The sequence below is a fragment of the Tachypleus tridentatus genome, chromosome 3, assembly GCF_004210375.1.
Source record: "Tachypleus tridentatus isolate NWPU-2018 chromosome 3, ASM421037v1, whole genome shotgun sequence".
Taxonomy (NCBI): Eukaryota; Metazoa; Arthropoda; class Merostomata; order Xiphosura; family Limulidae; genus Tachypleus; species Tachypleus tridentatus.
The window spans coordinates 97,683,770-97,702,366 of record NC_134827.1 but is presented as its reverse complement, the minus strand read 5'-3'; the positions used below and the strand labels follow the sequence as shown (position 1 = coordinate 97,702,366).

Here is an 18,597-nt window from a genome sequence, read left to right as displayed (position 1 = left end):
AAATAAATTCATTATCATTACGTGTACCGTAATTCACACGAATTTTATTAACCCAGTAGAACACACCAAATCATATCACAATTTGCATCACTTGTGTCAGAACTATAAGTACTATGGGGAAGATAAAGTCAGAAAACCCAGCGTCATGAGTATACGTCACTGTTAATGGTATAGCCACAAACAGACTAACAATCTCCTGAGACAAGAAGGACAATACATCAACAGATCATTCGAACTGTTTCTAAGATATATTACACTTAGATGATACATAAGTGGTCCCTGCTTCATTTTTCAGGTGTACAACTTCATAGTACAAAGTACTCATTTTCTTTAGCTTGATTAATAAAACTGCACATCGGTAAGGATTTCAACTGTGAACGTCACTCAAACAAACTGCGTCACATTTAAATTTAACATTGACAATGTTTCTAACGACACACAAGCTTATTAAACTGTTTGCGTCACTGTTGACAAATGTTACTGAGCAAATTTATCAGAAAGACTTCGTTTATTTACTCACACACACACACACGTTAAACATCTAATAAAAATAATAGGACAATAGTAGGTATTATTATTAAGAGGACGTTAATCATTTACTTTCTCGTTCATCATAAATAATTATATTATTATAAAGAAGGTAATGCATTATTACAACTTTATTATATCTATGTAAATTACAGTTCATAAGTGTGTTTTTTACTGCACATTAAAATCTAATTTACTTTGATGCAAAATGTGTCGCTAGATGACAGAAAAGGTCAGCGTAATACTCATTTGCCTGTTTCCGAGGAGTTGAGGAGATGGAGCATTCTATAATAGATGTATGTTTTAATCCATAATTAAACATTTAAAAATATAGAGGTTCTCAAAATATAGGCTTAGATTTCAATGTCGTAACAGAGAAGGCAAACTTCTCACGATTCTCGTAAAACAGAGAAAATATTCGCTGTAGAAAATGCCACCTAGAGTTTAAACGGATGTCATTCTTAAACATCAACAAACCAATCATAACTTTAAATGTTATTTCTAAACACAAATATCTGCTATTTTTTGTAGTGCTGCTTATGAAAAACGGGTAGATTTTAAATACTTCAGAAAGATATTCAGTGGATAAGTTGGATGTTCTGAGGATGTTGAAGGTTCATTAAGATCGCAAGGTATTATACATTTATGTAAATACTCCACAAAAGAGTAAATAATCACATTACAATGTTGACTTTTTCAAATCCATGTTTATAATGTACTATAGATCTACCAAGATTAAGGGATAACAAGAGCAGTTTGTCAAGACCCTTCAGTTTATTATAGTTCTATAATTACACCTTTATTTAATAACACAGAAACTAACAAGCACACCTTCAGTCAAAAGTATAATCAACAAAAATAGATTTAATAATATCAATGTGTCAAATTTGAACTGATACATTTCCTGAATTAATTAAAGAACTATTAATTATATGAATATTTCATTCCACTAGAGTTCACCACTAGACAGGAACGACTTTCAGGTGAATGCCACGTCCTGGCACAACTGTTACGAACTTAACATTATGCTGGATATCTCCCTAAAAGAGAAGAAAAGACTTCAATAACTAAGAATAAGCACAAAAATTTCTGTTCTACACAGTTTAAATATGATCGGAAACAATTATTACTTTTTACTTATTTTACTCTTTACTTTGTGATCTATCATATATTTTTATCTCATCATCTGAAAGAAAATTAAAATTTTGAGATAACTGTGATTGTAAACAAACTTGTGTTTCTTACTCCATAATATTCAAAATTTAAAACTAACAATTTCTGTCTTCTCAGAAGGAACTAGCATGTAAGCGCGTAAGATTCTGGACAAGGCAAGTTTGGCTTCCAGCTGCCCCATTCTCATACCAATACAGTTTCTTGGTCCATGTCCAAACGCTTGATAGGCCATGGGATGAATATCCTTCTTATTTTCAGGAAGAAACCTGTATATCATGACATTATAACAACTGAGTTTTAAATCAGATAAATTCCTAGTTCTCTCTCCAACTAAAAGTAAATATTTTCGAAGAAAAATATTGAAGAATCTGTAAAAATAACCCAAAGTTATAGGTATGTATTAGCTATTTAGTGTTTACCTCTCAGGCTTAAACTCGTATGGCTCAGACCAGATCTCTGGATCGTGATGGAGGTGCCAAACAGGGATCTGTATGGTAGTGTCTTTTGGGATTTTAAAATCACCTAGCTGGTAATCCTCGTCAGATAGTCTATTAACAAATCTAAACAAATAAAAATACATGTATTTCTTGTCTCATTACTCGTTTAGCATCGTTAGCAGTAGTGGAAGATTATTGCCACTATCCAATAGAATCGCATTTCTTCCAAGAGGAATTGAGGACATTTTCACATGTTTTCACTGATATAGGTGTCGATAAATAATCCTGACATCATTAATTCAGTTGTAAAGGTTTCACAAATTGTTGGAATGTTTTGTCTGTTAATTTCATGAAAATAAAGAGGGACATTTTATAAATTCGTATCTTAAGTATCTTTATTCATAGGACAGTTCTGACTTGAGAAAAAAACTAGCATATTTTTGTTGTAAGTGATTTACTTGAATTAAAGTTAATGCACCAGTTTTTGTATAAAATAAATTAGATTATTTATGAATATAGCTTGAACGTTTTGGTGTTGACTAATGATTATGGTTTATACCAAAGATATTGGTTTTGGTAAAGGGCGCCATTTTGAACTGAAAGAAGAACAAACTTACCCCACAACTGGAGGGAACAAACGAAGAGATTCCGAGAAAACTTGGTCTAAATATCGAAGTTTGTTTACTGTGTTGTAATCTAAGACACCCTGAAAACAGTATTAAGAAAGAAATGAAATAAATAATATATCGGTTGGAAATCACGTTAAAAATATATTTTCAATAAATTGGCTACAAACTTTTTCAAACACTTGAAAATAACAATCTATTAAAAAGGTTTTAAAACTGAAATTATTGAAGATTTTAGTCCAAAATTCTAGTTTATATTTTAGATACAAATAAAACTCAGGTCTTACATCTTGTCCTAAGACATCGTTCATTTCTTCACGAATCTTTTCCTGGACGTCTTGTCGGTTCACCAATATATGGGTTGTGAAACCGAGGGCTGAACTTGTTGTTTCATAACTGTTCAAATAAACAAGACTGACATACTGTTTCTGTATCTATGATAATTATGTAATAAGTAGAAAAGCAGCATGAACATTTTGAATATTCCAACAATAATAATATCTAATACCTTTATGACATTAAAGCATTTAATGTAATAATCTTATTTACTACAAAAATGTTCTCGAAACGAGTAAGTACAGTTTGTGTACGTTTTATACAATATGAAAAATACCAACAGAAGACTGGTAAACACTAGTATGTAAATTGAATGAGTTTAATTTCATACAGTTATTAATCAAACAAAAGGATCGTATAAATATATGACATGTAGTCACTGTAGAATCATAACCTTAAAGAACACATACAAAGGGATAATTTTGTTAAAACTTAAATATCAATGTTTCCTCATCCTTTCACACATACAGACAGTAAGTAGAAAAAACAAACAAACTGGTTTTCACTTTCCATCAGCCAATCATATGAGAGCACAATGAAATAACTAAGACACTTGAGTAACAGAAATCAATCCATAATAATTTCCCATTAATTAATACTTATTTTCACAGTTCATCTGTGAACTTCATAGCGTCAATATGTGAGAATGTTAATATTGTTAACTGTAGTATGCCATCATTAAACAAATATTCAATACATGAATAGTTGAAAGAAATTGTTCACATACAGAAACAAGAGACATCACTTCACCTGCTTCCTTTATAATGTAGTTAACCACACAAATACTATATTGTGTAAGTACAGTAAGCTTACATAAATATTGTATTTACTACAACACGTGGACACGAGACTTACCCAGCCAATAAGAAAGAGATACAATTTGCTTTAATTTCCACATCTGTAATAAACTTAATCTGTTTCTTCCCTTCCTTCGAAGTTTCTGGTCAAATAAATGGACAAACGTGTATACAACGTAACCAAATAGAGATTTGACTAGTTCTGTATCTTTTTTTACACATCAGATTAGTTACCTTGATTAAAATATAGGTATATGCTACGTTGACAACAGTAAAATACAGTTTAACATGACCTGGTTTGGATGGAGTTGTAACTACTGGATAACCGTTGCTAAGACGAAGTAAACAAAACAAAAAAAAATGAAAGAATTTTGGTTCACGATTAGTGGAATACGTAAAGATGTGAACATGTTTACCTTACAAAGAAATAGAAGTTTCAAATGTTTAGTAAATATGTACAACATTTTGTTAAAAGGTAGAGAGCAGAAGGGTATCAGAATCAAATTACAACGTCATAGTTCCAAGTGATGTTCGATAGAATAATAATTATCACATGAAACAGTAAATATTGTACTTGACCAATTTCTCGAACAACGAGTGTCAAATAAACCTATGGCCTACAAAACTGTTACCAGGTTCCTAATTGCAATTCTAGATATTTAAATATACGTTAAATTCATATATATATTCAGTCAACAACCTGAAATTCACATGTAACTTTACATCGATGTAACAATTCTATAAACTGACGTTACTAGACTGTAACATTAAATTTAGTTGATGAATGAAAACTGTTTCACAGACACTCGTATCTTCGTCATTATTGTAGATACTTTAAGAATGTAGTTTGTTTTTAATCTTTAAAATGTGTTATTTTTATGTTCACCTTTCTCATCATTAGAAACATCTTTTGTTGGCTCGTCTTCACCAGCAGTCAGGTGTTTAACAGTAACATTTTCAATGTCTTCTTCAGCCATTCGAGCATCCAACATCATCTGCAGAAGATCAGATCTTTGAAGCTAAAAAAAGAGAAAATATTTATATATACATAACGTGGTGATTAACCAATAAAACGATTTTACAGTAAAATACGAATGTTATTTGTAGGAGAATAACTGAGTTATAAAATATGTGTTCATCTCAGTTATATTCGTGTTAACATAGTGAATAATTCTAAGTTTTGAAAATATACCTTCCTAATCAATATATACTCCACCTTTCAAAAAGAGTACAACTAACATTTATCTGTTAACTAAATAAAAATACTTAAGTATCAAGAAGTAGTATTTCATGAAATATATTTGTATACATCCTATTTTAGATTTATCTTTAAATAGAAACACGTAAATGTCCAGCAATAGTATTTTATCCAATCATTTTGTTATTCATCCAGTTTTCAGCGTTGTTTGGTAACTGATATTCTCAAGATTACTTTAGATTAAATGACATTCAAATATATTTTGAACAAATATGATCTTGTGCTTGGCGAGTAAACATTATTACGTAAATTGTCAGATCTACGTCATAAAAGTCCAGTTTCATCACATGCAGTGCAGGATGATGTCTGTTGAGAAATATCGTTTTTTGAATAAAATTACTTCAAAGACCACTTCTGATTTATAACCCTTTATGGCTATTTCACGTGATAATTTGAAATTGTTTTTTTTCCGAAAAGTTCGTAAAAGTTATAGTTATTATAGATATGATGAGAAACAGAAAATGTTTTACCTCAGGATTTCTTCGTCTATTCTCTATCACTTTTGTAACTCCTTCGATTAAGGATCTCCCTGGAGTTGAAGACAAATGATGCCATATGACATCCACCAGTTTCCGAATTGGATTAAGGATATTGTAAAGCTCAGGAAAGCACACTAAAAATCAAGGTCATTTATCAGTAAATCTCTGTATAAATTTAAATCACCCATTGTCTAATACCAGATAATTAAAATTTTGTTCTCGTTAACTGTATCTTCGTTCATAAATAGTTCATTTTTGTTCAAAATTTCAAACTTTGGCATTATAGATATCACTCAAAGTCTTAACGTAAAGTTTTCATTCTTACAAGTGTCCCCATTTTATTTTGAAATCCAATCTCTTGTGGGCATTGCTTTTGAGAGAAAAAATACGAATTATGAGATATTTGGTGTTTAAATAGAATGAAAACACAAGCTAACGAAAACATACTTAATAAAAAGATGAGAAACTCGTAACTCTGAGTGTTGGTATAAGCTATGGAATTGGTTAGAAAGGTATCTTTTGGATTACGCTGGACATTCGTCTGGATTCCAAAAGCCGTTTGACCAAGGACATCAACTGTTAGTCCTTGGTACATCTTGTATATATCGAAGTCTTCTTCTGTTTTGGCTTTTTGGTCAATTTTCTCCAGAAGGACTCCAACACATTTCTGCATGATTGGTGTCATCTGAAACACAAATTAGCTTATTGCAGAGTTGTATTTAAATTAAATAAGTTTACTTTTAAGCATGTCGGATTATAATTAATATATTTAATTATTGATAAATGGCACAATTATAAATTTCACATGGTAAATTTAAATTATGTAACATAAAATCAAAGGTCAACAAAGAAGAATTTGGTCCAATGAATTAAACGAGACTCTTACAAACTGGATGTCATCATTTATGATTCGAATAGTTATAAAAACTAATTATATACAAAATAACTGATTCTAAGACTTCATCAGGCAACCCAACCATATTTTTATGAAAATAAAGTTATTTTAGACAACACCTATACTACCAATTGTACATCTGTGTTATCTAACCTTACCATTCTCGCCATTAAATACAAAAACAGAGAAAATGATACTATCAATCATTAGACAACCATAAATACTTCAATTAAATTAACCTCCTTTTCACAGGTAGAAGAAAAAGTAACATAGAAACACCTGATGAGTCTTAGTTGTATTTGAGATAAATTATAAACACAAAACGTTCACAATCAACTTATAACTTGTATTTTAATATTAGTTTAGTGAAATATGAGAACTATTGACTATATGTGAACTGTTACAACCGTCTTAAATTTTAACTAGTTTACTAATATAAAAGTAAATAATAAATGTAATGTTACTTTGAATGATAGGAAGATTCCATCATGTCAACAGAAATAATTTTATGATCTTCGAAAGGCTTAGCAACATTCTGTTTGTTTACTTTATAAATCTGTTGAATTAAAAACAAACGTCTTTTACCGTCTATTCACGGATATAAAGAAACACATGAATAAAGAATACAAACTAGACAGATAAATATACAGAAATATAGAAACAGATTTGTACCCAGGAAAGAAAGATGAAAACACAGAAAGGGAGGAAAACTAAATAAATAGCGACTAGCCACAGGCAGATATATTAATATACAGAAATACAGATATATATTTCATATTTTCTACAAGTGTGATACTTTGGTAATGGTGGTGAAAATAGATTTTGTAATTTCTGCAGTAGTGTTTAAATTTATAAAAGAATATAACGTAGATGCATGTAAGAAGTGTCTGACGATAGTTACTGTTTTCAGAATGTATTGAAATAATGTTTAAGTTATCGACTAAATACAATACTTACCTGTTTCATCTTACTGGAACTGAAGGTTGGAGTGAGGAGACTACGAACTTCCTTCCAGTGTTTTCCACGTTTGAAAACAAATTGTGATTTCAGTTCTATCATTGGCTGCGTACCTCAGGGATTAACACCTATAGACATAAGCGAAATATTATACACATAAGTGATTGATAACACTATGTAACAAAATTTTTACTTTCTCTTGTTCCTGGGCAAAAAATTGCTTATGCGTATAGTAAATAGAAAAGACCTATTTTTCTCTTCAAACTTTTCTTTTGTGACCTGGGTAATAAAATTGTCAAATTTATCCATTTTTCAGAACATTCCAGGTAGATTCAGTGCTGAGTAGGCAATAGAGAATTTTCTTGAACTTACAACAATTTCGAAGAACTTTCTAGAATGTTGTAGAACTTTCAAGAATTTACAAGAACCTTTTCGAATTTTCTAGAGCTTTCCATACTAATATATATTCAGGGGCTCATCACCCATAACTTCAGTTGTGTTTTAGTTGCATAAGTGAACACATAAACTTATCTGATTTTATCAGAGATGGCATCAAGAAGCTGGAAGCATTCTCCAGACACATTCTGCTACGTATGTGGCCAATTTATCAAAACAATAGCGAAAAAGTACTCTGTGACAGCATCTGCCACAATGTGTGAAGCCTACAAGACATATTTTGGCATGTCTGTTGGGTATCAAGACATACCCTGGGCACTTTATTTTACCTGCGACTACTGCAAAAAAACTCTAGAAGGTAAGACGGACAGTTTTTGCTTGCTTGAATGGAAAGATTTTATATTATACAAATTTTAAACCTTTCAAAATTTAAATATCTTTTATTTTATTTAAATTTCCAGTAGTATAGAAAAAATATCACGTATAAAATATTTTGCACGAATTTCTTACACAATAGTTGTGGAAGAAGTAAGTTTATTCTTCATAATAACAATTTTATTTTATTCTTTTACAGGATGGTACAGAGGGGAAAAGAGAGCCATGAAGCTCGCTATTTCAAAAATTTGGTGTGAACCCACTGACCGCTCAAGCAATTGCTACTTCTGAATGGTGGTCCCTTCCAAACATCGGGCTGGCAAGAATGCATCTGCTATCATGTATCCGGACCTTCCATCGTCTATCGCTCCAGTGCCACACTGCTCCGAGCTCCCTGTACCCACTCCGCCAGAGAGAAAGCAGCCATCCTCAGAAGAGAGCAGCAAATCAGAGGAGGAGGCAGACGTTGAAGATCAGATTACAATTTAAGAGATGCAGCTGGTGAGAGAAACCCTTACTACCCCAACCAAAGAGACCTCAATGACTTGATCAGAGATCTTGGTATAACAAAGTCGAATGCCGAGCTTTTGACATCTAGGCTCAAGAAGTGGGATTTGTTAAATGAAAGTGTGCAAGTCGCAAGTCAGAGGAAGCGCCACAGACATTTTTCAAGCTTCTTCACTCGTCAAGATGGGCTCTGATTCTGCCACAATGTATCCGGTTTGCACGAGGCAATTGGAATTATATGTAACCAGAACGAGTGGTGCCTCTTCATTAATAGCTCATCCAGAAGCCTCAAAGCTGTGCTGCTCCATAACGGGAATAAGTATCCGTTTCTTTCCCTGGCTCATTCGGTGCACTTCAAAGAGGAATACAACAGAGTCAAGATCTTGCTACAAGCCTTGAAGTATGATGAGTATGGCTGGAAGGTTATCAGAGACTTCAAAATGGTGGTATTCTTGAGGGGTCTCCAAGGAGGCTTTAACAAGTTTTACTGTTATCTTTGCCTTTGGGACAGCAGGGACACCGTTATGCACTACAAGAAGTAGTGTCCACAACGGACCGAGTTCTTTGTGGGGTGGAACAATGTCAAGTGTGAGCCACTAGTGGACCTCCAGAAAATGTTGTTTTCACCATTGCTAAAAATGTGTCTTATGAAACAATTTATCACAGTTCTTGATAAGGAGTCTGCAGCCTTCAAATATCTTCCAGACTTCTTCTCTAAACTGTCTGAGGGAAAGGTCAAAGCTGGTGTTTTCGTTGGACCGCAAACAAAGAAGATCCTAGAGTGCACAGAATTCCCCAAGAAGCTTCTGTAGGAAGGAAAAACAGCTTGGGGCAGCTTTATCGCAGTGGTTCGGGGCTTCGTGGACTATCACAAAGCCGAAAATTATGTGGAACTAGTTGAGGCTGTGGTTAAGAAATACGGTAAAAATGGGCTGCAGGATGTCCCTGAAAAACCATATCCTTGACGCTCATCTTGATAAATTCAAGGAGAACATGAGATCAATCTCAGAGAAGCAAGGCGAGCGTTTCCACCAAGATATACTGGACTTTGAACGCTGCTACCAAGAAGTGTATAACGAAACATGATGATAGACTATATTTGGAGGCTGATACATGAAAGTGATTTACATTACAGTCACAAATCTCGAAAAACTACTCACTTCTAAACATTTTTGTACAGCTTTAGTGTAAATACATGTAAATCTTGATTCATATGTTGTTTTATTCAACAACATTTTTATTCAAGGGAATAATGGCCATTTTCTGTACTTTTACAACATAAGCGATTAAGAAATAACACATACTACACATGAACGAACTTTGTATTCATTGTGTTATTTATCATAAAGAGAACATAGTCTAAGGACGAAGACTAAAATGGAAATATTTACGTCCTCTCTGGCGTAATTCGATTTAACATACATACGTTTTCACTGACAAAAGGATAACATTTGCGTACATTTTAGTGTAATATATCTTTAATTTGCTATCGGTCGTAGATTACTTGTTTCTAACTGAAATCAAACTACTTAAAATACGTAATACTTAGCTATGACATCATTGCACGAGCACGAGGCAGACAAACAGATTCACATTGTGTTCTATAACATTATATTTATATAAAATGTTCATACAGAACACCTGTGTGGAACAGTGAAATAAATGTGACTATACCTTACAACAGGTGGGGTTCAGAGGTACGACTGCGGAAACAAAATGCTAGAAACTGGATTTCTATACCCGTTGAAGACAAAGCACAAATAGCTCTTTGTGTATCTTTGTGATTAACTACGAACCAACTCCTGTAAGAATTTATTAAATGGTAAAGGAAAGAAACTGTCAGTTATTTTAGTGTTGTGGAAAAATTATTGACACATTTTTATCCTTATAATAGACTGTCACTTTTTCAACACCCTTGTTGTTTAAAATGTTACAAGTATAACATTGTTTAGTCAAATAAACTAGTGATTTTCAAAGTAGTTTGTTGGTGGTGTTTTCTTACCGGTCTACTCGTAAACTTTTGGAAATCCTTAATTTGAATTTGTCTCAAAGGTCCAAATCGGCTACAATAATCATAGGTAATCGTCCGAGGTAGTATCTAGGAAATAAATTATGCAGTGTTTAGTAACAGATGTTCTAGAAGTTAATTGAAACAGAACCGTTTCTAATTTATTTGGTTCCTTTAACAAGTTGTGTGGAAATATTTGATAAAGCTTATATAAAAGATATTTACAGAAGACATGATCTTTATTAGTCAAGGGTTAAGCAAATATCTGATAGAAATGTGTATTAGTATATTATATATTATCTTTATCCATCTCGGATAATGCTATGTTACATATGATTAGTTTGTTAGTAACACAAATAAAATATTTTTTTACCTTTTCTTTCAATTTGTTAGATATAGCCTCATATTAAACACATTTAAGTTATTATTAATATTTTATTTATGTTTGTAAAACAACAGACTAGAACAAATATATATAAATTCATGTCCAGTTTCATACGTGTTACTTCCCAGAAAGAACCAATAGTCTTTATTGTAGAGATAAATGTAAACCTGTCTATAATATTTGTACTTGATGTAGTCTCGCTTTAACAGAATGAAGTCAGAGAAAAGTTTCAACGTATGTTCTATAGATGGCGCTCATATAAATAAATAAAAATTCACGTTAACAATTTAGTCATTATCTGAAAGCTGTAAAACAACTTACCCACAAATCTTCCCATACTTTTTTATCCATTCTTCATGACATTTAATAGCACCCTTTAATAGAGAGAAAAATATATACATTAATTATGTATGTTGAAGATAAAGTAAAAATTTAACAAACGCTGTAATCCATCAAAAACAATTATGATAAAGTTAATTGTCTTTCCAATACACTTCTGAGAATCATTAAGCTTGAGCCAACAAACTGACAATTATTAATCCTGTAGTACAAGTACAATTTACTCTACAAAGTAGAGTCTATTAAAACAAGTCCTTGTTTTTGTTTAATTGTAAACAGATCGTTTACACACGTTTCGTTTTTAAACTATTTATATATAATGTTTCTATCGAAATTAATCTTATTTTTCGTAGCCCACATTTTACATTTTTACAAGAAATATTTTTCTTGGTTTAAAAAAGTCTAAATCCCAGTATTCTTATTCTGTAAACGTAGACCTTGAGAGGAAAAATTACATGTCGTAAAAATGGTTTAGTTGTTGTATTTCATATTTAAACAAAGCTGAAACCAAACATGTTCATGTGATAGCTCAAAACTCCCAATTCGTTGATTTTTTAAAATTTTTTGAACTTCCAAGAAACTTAATTTAAACTTATAATAATAGATTTTCTCGAATTTTGTTTGAAATATTAGAATTCAAGTATATTGTTTCGAAACCTTGGTTTGAAATTCTCTCAAGTTTCCAAAGAAAAGGTTTGGTTTTGGTCCTGGAATGCCAAGGTTTTGAAAGAAAGACAACTTCTTCTGTCGCCACCTGTGGTAGAAGAAGACAAAACTGTTACGTCACTCTAACTAGTTTAATGGTAAAAAATAAAAGAAACATAAAACTGATCAGTAATCAAATAATCTATAATCATTACATCAGATCTCACATTTCGCATCTTGAAAAGTGACATTCTTAATTCGTAGTAGGATAGAAAACTCGTCTTTCGTGTACTAAAGATTTTTAGATGTGGCATTTTGTACTTGAATACATAACGATTATAAAACGTAAAGACAGTATTGTGTATTTAAAGTAAGGAAATAGTTAAATGACCAGTCTAGACTATATGTTTATAGAGTTACGTTCATAGGGTTCTGAACAAATCTGAAGGCCGTGCAATGAGAAGTTCTAACTACAGTCTACACCCAATCTTCCATTACCTAAATCATGATGCCATCTGTACCTTCCGTAATCCTAATACCAATTCTTCATTGTTTGTTGAAGTTAAAAAATCTTTCCCATGGCCACGCGTCTTTATTTGAAGACTATGAATACTGAAACACAAGAATCTCAATCTTCCTTATAAAGTGTTTAATGTCATTTGGAAAATTAAATTTCAAGGTTTGATTCTCATAAAATTCTTATAATATTATTTATAACGACAGGAGCGCCACTTTGTACACGTGGGAAAATTTTTATATATCCAAATTAAATCTTTCCATGTGAAGATAACTCCATGAAACTAGATGTACTTCCTCAAGGTCCCCCAGAGAGAGTGTTATGTTTTAAGATTAAATAAAATCAAATATTAAGAGTAACAAATATTTTTATGTCTTACTTTGAAGTTTTTAGCTATTTCGTGCTGTGTTGTAGCCTACAGATTGCATAAACCTTCTCATGAATCATAATATGCTCACGTTTTACTGGCGTCGCTACAGTACGAATTACAAAGCTAAGGGATCTTGAAAATGTTGATAAACTTCCAAATGAAGATTGCTTGCACACAGCCAGCTGTGTTACAAACATAACGTGATGATCCCCAACCAGATAAGCCGAATTAAAACAAGTTGAATGTATGGAAACTTACAATTCAATGTTCCTAAATTCTACTTTTAAATTAATATGGAAACATACCAAAGTTCTGAATTAAAATATGAATAATATTAATGGTGGTCCCAAAGAGTAATTACGAAAACCAATTACTTTACTTAATCAGACTGAATTAATCAGCTACAATGGTTTCTAACAACTGAATAATTCTTCGGTACATCTACCTTACAGTATCTTTAGAGCTTGAAAGAACAATAAACGTCGCCATATTTGCAATCATGAAATGGAAGGTCCTCAACTTACCCATCCTACGTCATGTTACAAATATTCGTATATTGTTTGAAATAATCCATTGAAATGCTAAATTACAAGCAGAGGCCTTTCTAGAATTTTTTATTTGAGCGCGATAAGTTTTTTTTTGTGTTTTGAATTTCCCGCAAAGCAGTGTAAGAATAGAGGGAAGGCAGCTAGCCATCACCACCCACCGCCAACTCTTGGGCTACTCTTTTACCAATGCATAGTTAGATAACTAGGGTAAACAAATTAAAACTTTGATATTAACTGGAGTCACAACAAAGTGGAAATGATTGAGGTCTCACTGTATACATGACTTGTGACCAATTATCTTGTTCAAACTTGGTGACGTCATAGAAATTTTAATTATAATGTTATAGATGTTAAAGCTATCAAGTAAACCAGTTTTATTTAGTCAGCTGTATTTGTTTCAAAAAGCAGGCTAATGGGTAATGTTGGAAACAGTTCTTATCCATACAAATTAAAATAAACCCTCGGATACGAAGATAACCTCATAAAACTAGTTGTACTTCCTCACGTTTCCACATCAACAGTGTTCTCTTTAAATAAAACCAAAACTAAGAGTAACAAATATGTTTATGTCTTACTTTCAAGTTATTAAGATGTTTTTCTTGGATTATTTATCTGAGGGGCGTAAGGAACAAATAACTGGTGTAAAAAATTAAAACATTTGTATTAACTTGAATCACAATAAAACTTCAAGGTTAAAATAATTATGTGATGTTTAAATGTGTTAAAGTAGAGCCTTTCAAGTTAAACATTCAAATTGTGTTTTAATATTTCTAGATGTAATTAGAAAATTAAAAATCAATATATTTAACTCTCACTTCTGTATTAGTTTCGGAATTAAAATCCTTCAAGTTTTACATTCTAAATACGTTTTTACATTTGTTACAAAATCTATGTAATACCTATATAAACCAGGAAACCTCTGATTCTTGATAGATCCATCTATTTCATTCAACTCACCAGGTAGTAATTTCTACTTAATCACTAATTAGGTTAATGTTTTTCCTATTGTGTCATCACCTTAGTTTGGTTTTGTTAACAAAACAGTTTCTATCTAGTTGTCTGTAAAACCACCTACCTGAGCCACGTCACCACCAATAACAACAGAACAGTAACGACCAACAACATCATCTTTACTGGTTATTATTTGGTGTAGTTTCTTTACTATATTTTTATAATGTGTGACTGCGACACCTGGCGGCTAGAGTATGTTTTGTAATTTTGTTGTTTTCAAAGGTGCATGTGTTGATATCATATACACATACAGTCGTGAATGTATCGAGCGTATTTAATACACAGGTATTCAAAGTACCTCTAGGTATTAATTATCGTTTCTTTTATTGATTGTAAATTTGCTTGTTTTGTTATGTATTACATTTTATCTATCACTATAAGCCATTTACGTTACCCACCTTTATCTTTACTTTTCTATAATTTATTCATTTATCATCCGACTTTAACTTGAAACACTTTCACGTGAAATATCTCTGTTTTCTCATTCTACAACTAAGACTTAATTCAGTTGTACTACTTTATAACAGGCCATACCTGGCCCACGTTATTAATTTTGTAAGCTTATTTTTATGAATGAAGACGTAACTTTCAGAACATTACTATACTGTGTAGATTGAAAGAATTGTTGAGTTTATGATTCATTGAGTTCAGTGTTAATCAATGAGTTACAGCGACAACTGCTACGCCTATTACTTTGAATTTCAGTTAGTCAGCTAGTAAGTGAGCACAAGAGTGTTTCTTGTCACTCGATGAGAGAGAAATTTCTGGTAGTAAATTTATTTGAGAGCTAAACTTACATTAGTATCAGAATTTCTGTTAACACTTACTGATGGACTTGTGACTACAGTACCTGTGAAAATAGGATGTAACAAACGTTATTGAATAAATAAATAAATTCATTATCATTACGTGTACCGTAATTCACACGAATTTTATTAACCCAGTAGAACACACCAAATCATATCACAATTTGCATCACTTGTGTCAGAACTATAAGTACTATGGGAAGATAAAGTCAGAAAACCCAGCGTCATGAGTATACGTCACTGTTAATGGTATAGCCACAAACAGACTAACAATCTCCTGAGACAAGAAGGACAATACATCAACAGATCATTCGAACTGTTTCTAAGATATATTACACTTAGATGATACATAAGTGGTCCCTGCTTCATTTTTCAGGTGTACAACTTCATAGTACAAAGTACTCATTTTCTTTGGCTTGATTAATAAAACTGCACATCGGTAAGGATTTCAACTGTGAACGTCACTCAAACAAACTGCGTCACATTTAAATTTAACATTGACAATGTTTCTAACGACACACAAGCTTATTAAACTGTTTGCGTCACTGTTGACAAATGTTACTGAGCAAATTTATCAGAAAGACTTCGTTTATTCACTCACACACACACACGTTAAACATCTAATAAAAATAATAGGACAATAGTAGGTATTATTATTAAGAGGACGTTAATCATTTACTTTCTCGTTCATCATAAATAATTATATTATTATAAAGAAGGTAATGCATTATTACAACTTTATTATATCTATGTAAATTACAGTTCATAAGTGTGTTTTTCACTTCACATTAAAATGTAATTTACCTTTATACAAAATGTGTCGCTAGATGGCAGAAAAAGTCCGCGTTATACTTATTTGCCTGCTTTCGAATTACACGTGGAGCTACTCAAGGTCCATTTGCGATAGACGTCTAATATCGTATTGATAGACTTGAGGGAGGTGCTGCTAGTTAATACAACCTGTCATCAACTCAACCCTTGGGTTTCTGTTATCAACAGACTCTGTGATGGACTGTTACATTATAACGTTCTCACTAATGAAATTTCAACATCGTTCGGTGATGAGATTTAAGCTCACCACGCAAAGATTGTTAGGTTCATCTACAGAACGATTCACCATAATATTGTTTACCGTTTAGTTCAAGGTTTAAAAATCTTCATGTCAAACATACTCAACACTGTATGACGCCCACATTTAGAGTTGTTACCTTTTCCAGACTTACTGACATTGGTTGAAATTCTCCCCAAAGTGCAATAGTTTGGAAACAATAACGAATAAACAGATTTATTGGATTATCGAATAATATCTTAAACAATTTGTAGTTGCAGTATTGTATAATAGTATTGTTTTGTGTGTTTGTTTTTGAATTTCGCTCAAAGCTACATGATGGTTGTCTGTGCTAGCCGTCCATAATGTAGCAGAGTAAGACTAGAGGGAAAGTAGCTACCGTGTTTCTCCGATAATAAGACCTACCCATAAAATAAGACCTAGTGTGATTTTTGGGGATAGTTTTAATATAAGCCCTACCCTTAAAATAAGCCCTAGTTAAGAGTGGCAGGAAGAGGAAAGAAATAAAAAAAATTAATTTATTAATTAGTTTAATAGTTAGTTAATTTGTTTGTTTAAGTATTAATCAGTTAGTTTAATAGTTTAATAATAGTTTATTTTAAATGGTTAGTTTAATAGTTTTACTTTGTAACTTCATTTTTTTAATATATCAAAATAAGACATCTCCCGAAAATAAGCCCTAGTGTCATATTTTGGAAGGAAAATTAATATAAGCCCTGTCTTATTTTCGGAGAAACACGGTAGTTATCACTTCCCACCGCCAACTCTTGGACTACTCTTTTACCAATGATAGTAGGATTAGCCGTCACATTATAACGTCTCCACGGTTGAAGGGGCGAGCATGTTTGGTGTGACGGGGATTCGAACCCGCAACTTACAGATTATTACGAAATGAGTGCTTTAACCACCTGGCCATGCCAGTCCCTTTTTGAAATTATTACACATGAATGGTTGAATGTGGACATTTACTGAGATAGACAAACAATATATACAGTGTTGTAATCGATGATACAGTGTATTTAAAATATTTGTAATGCTCACACAGTAGGCAACATAAATCGAAGTTCATGTGATAAATCATTCGAGAATAACCTAAGATAATTTGTTTGGATGCACATTGTGTGACTATATTAGACAACAACTCTGGTTATAATAACTTATGTTACTGTAACTAGTCAGCTGTATCTAATATTAAATATATATCTTTCACTATGTTAATCAAGGTCAGGTTTTCAATTCTCAACCTTAACTACCCACTATAGTCCACCATGATTTTATCGTGACTGATCAGAGACAAGGCTGCTAATGAATACCACCCGTTGCCAACAATTTCACTGCTCTAATTAAACAGTTGGATTTTATTACTAACTCCACCATGTAGCCGTGAACTAAACATAAATATGTTTAACTGTATCGTGTTTAACACAAAAAATTTGAAAATGCAAAGAGTCTAACGTTTAGAAAATTAGCCATTTTCAATTTTGAAGAGATAGATTTGTAGGAAGAACTGCTAGTCACCACCACCACAGCCAGCTTTTGGGCTTCTCCTATCAACTGTTATATTTTAATGATGTGATTAACAAAATAGCAACATAATTGAAGCTCACGACGCACAAATTGCTAGGCCTATCTATAAAGGAATCGAACACAATATTTCTTAAAGCTAAGATTTTTAAATCTAGTTTAGTCCAACTTTTGAAAATCTTCAGATATAAACACCTAACATGTCTGTTGTACGAACACTCCAGTTATTTCTAATAATCAAAATATTGAATATTTTGTGTATTTAACCAGGATAAAATAGTTAGTTTATTTTTATAAAACAATCTTAAATTATAGATGAATAGCATAGTTCGCTCTTACGGCTTTACTTATCTTTACCGTCCACATGTATAAAGTTATTGTAGTATTGTATGATGTCATTAACCATCTTAACAAGAAATAGTTAGTTAGTTAGTTATCACCATTAGATTACATCAAGAACATAGGGGCCGCAATCTTGCGGATTCTTCAACAGGTATTTATGTGAGTAGGTTATTAGCCCGCTGCACCGAGCCGTCCCTATTTTAGTAGTGTAAGACTAGAGGAAGGCAGCTAGTCATCACCACCCACCGCCAACTCTTGGGCTATTCTTG

The 18,597-nt window shown here is 32.2% G+C and overlaps 2 protein-coding genes across 2 annotated transcripts; both read right to left on the bottom strand.

Annotated features, from left to right (window-relative positions):
* Positions 1-1,372: 1,372 nt before the first annotated feature.
* LOC143247539 (cytochrome P450 3A11-like) lies at positions 1,373-7,592 on the bottom strand. Its single transcript, XM_076495811.1, has 10 exons — positions 7,487-7,592; positions 6,082-6,319; positions 5,626-5,768; positions 4,784-4,916; positions 3,956-4,040; positions 3,052-3,160; positions 2,756-2,844; positions 2,121-2,261; positions 1,802-1,967; positions 1,373-1,568 (listed from the first exon to the last, which is right to left on the bottom strand). The coding sequence occupies exons 1-10, from the start codon at positions 7,586-7,588 to the stop codon at positions 1,491-1,493; spliced, it is 1,284 nt and encodes a 427-aa protein (XP_076351926.1). The 5' UTR covers positions 7,589-7,592; the 3' UTR covers positions 1,373-1,490.
* Positions 7,593-10,775: 3,183 nt separating this feature from the next.
* LOC143247540 (lithocholate 6-beta-hydroxylase-like) lies at positions 10,776-14,704 on the bottom strand. The gene is made up of 4 exons (XM_076495812.1): positions 14,652-14,704; positions 12,154-12,250; positions 11,479-11,531; positions 10,776-10,862 (listed from the first exon to the last, which is right to left on the bottom strand). The coding sequence occupies exons 1-4, from the start codon at positions 14,702-14,704 to the stop codon at positions 10,811-10,813; spliced, it is 255 nt and encodes an 84-aa protein (XP_076351927.1). The 3' UTR covers positions 10,776-10,810.
* Between the last annotated feature and the right edge of the window lie 3,893 nt (positions 14,705-18,597).

What these genes read in the sequence shown, in the direction of transcription:
- LOC143247540 (XM_076495812.1), bottom strand. Translation starts at nt 14,704, where the DNA reads ATGATGTTGTTGGTCGTTACTGTTCTGTTGTTATTGGTGGTGACGTGG. An exon ending in TGAGAGAATTTCAAACCAAG is followed by an intron (nt 11,532 to 12,153) that starts GTTTCGAAACAA and finishes TCTCTATTAAAG; the next exon opens with GGTGCTATTAAATGTCATGA. An exon ending in AAGTATGGGAAGATTTGTGG is followed by an intron (nt 10,863 to 11,478) that starts GTAAGTTGTTTT and finishes TTTATTTCCTAG; the next exon opens with ATACTACCTCGGACGATTAC.
- LOC143247539 (XM_076495811.1), bottom strand. Translation starts at nt 7,588, where the DNA reads ATGATAGAACTGAAATCACAATTTGTTTTCAAACGTGGAAAACACTGG. An exon ending in GTTTCTCATCTTTTTATTAA is followed by an intron (nt 5,769 to 6,081) that starts GTATGTTTTCGT and finishes CTTGATTTTTAG; the next exon opens with TGTGCTTTCCTGAGCTTTAC. An exon ending in ACGATGTCTTAGGACAAGAT is followed by an intron (nt 2,845 to 3,051) that starts GTAAGACCTGAG and finishes TACTGTTTTCAG; the next exon opens with GGTGTCTTAGATTACAACAC.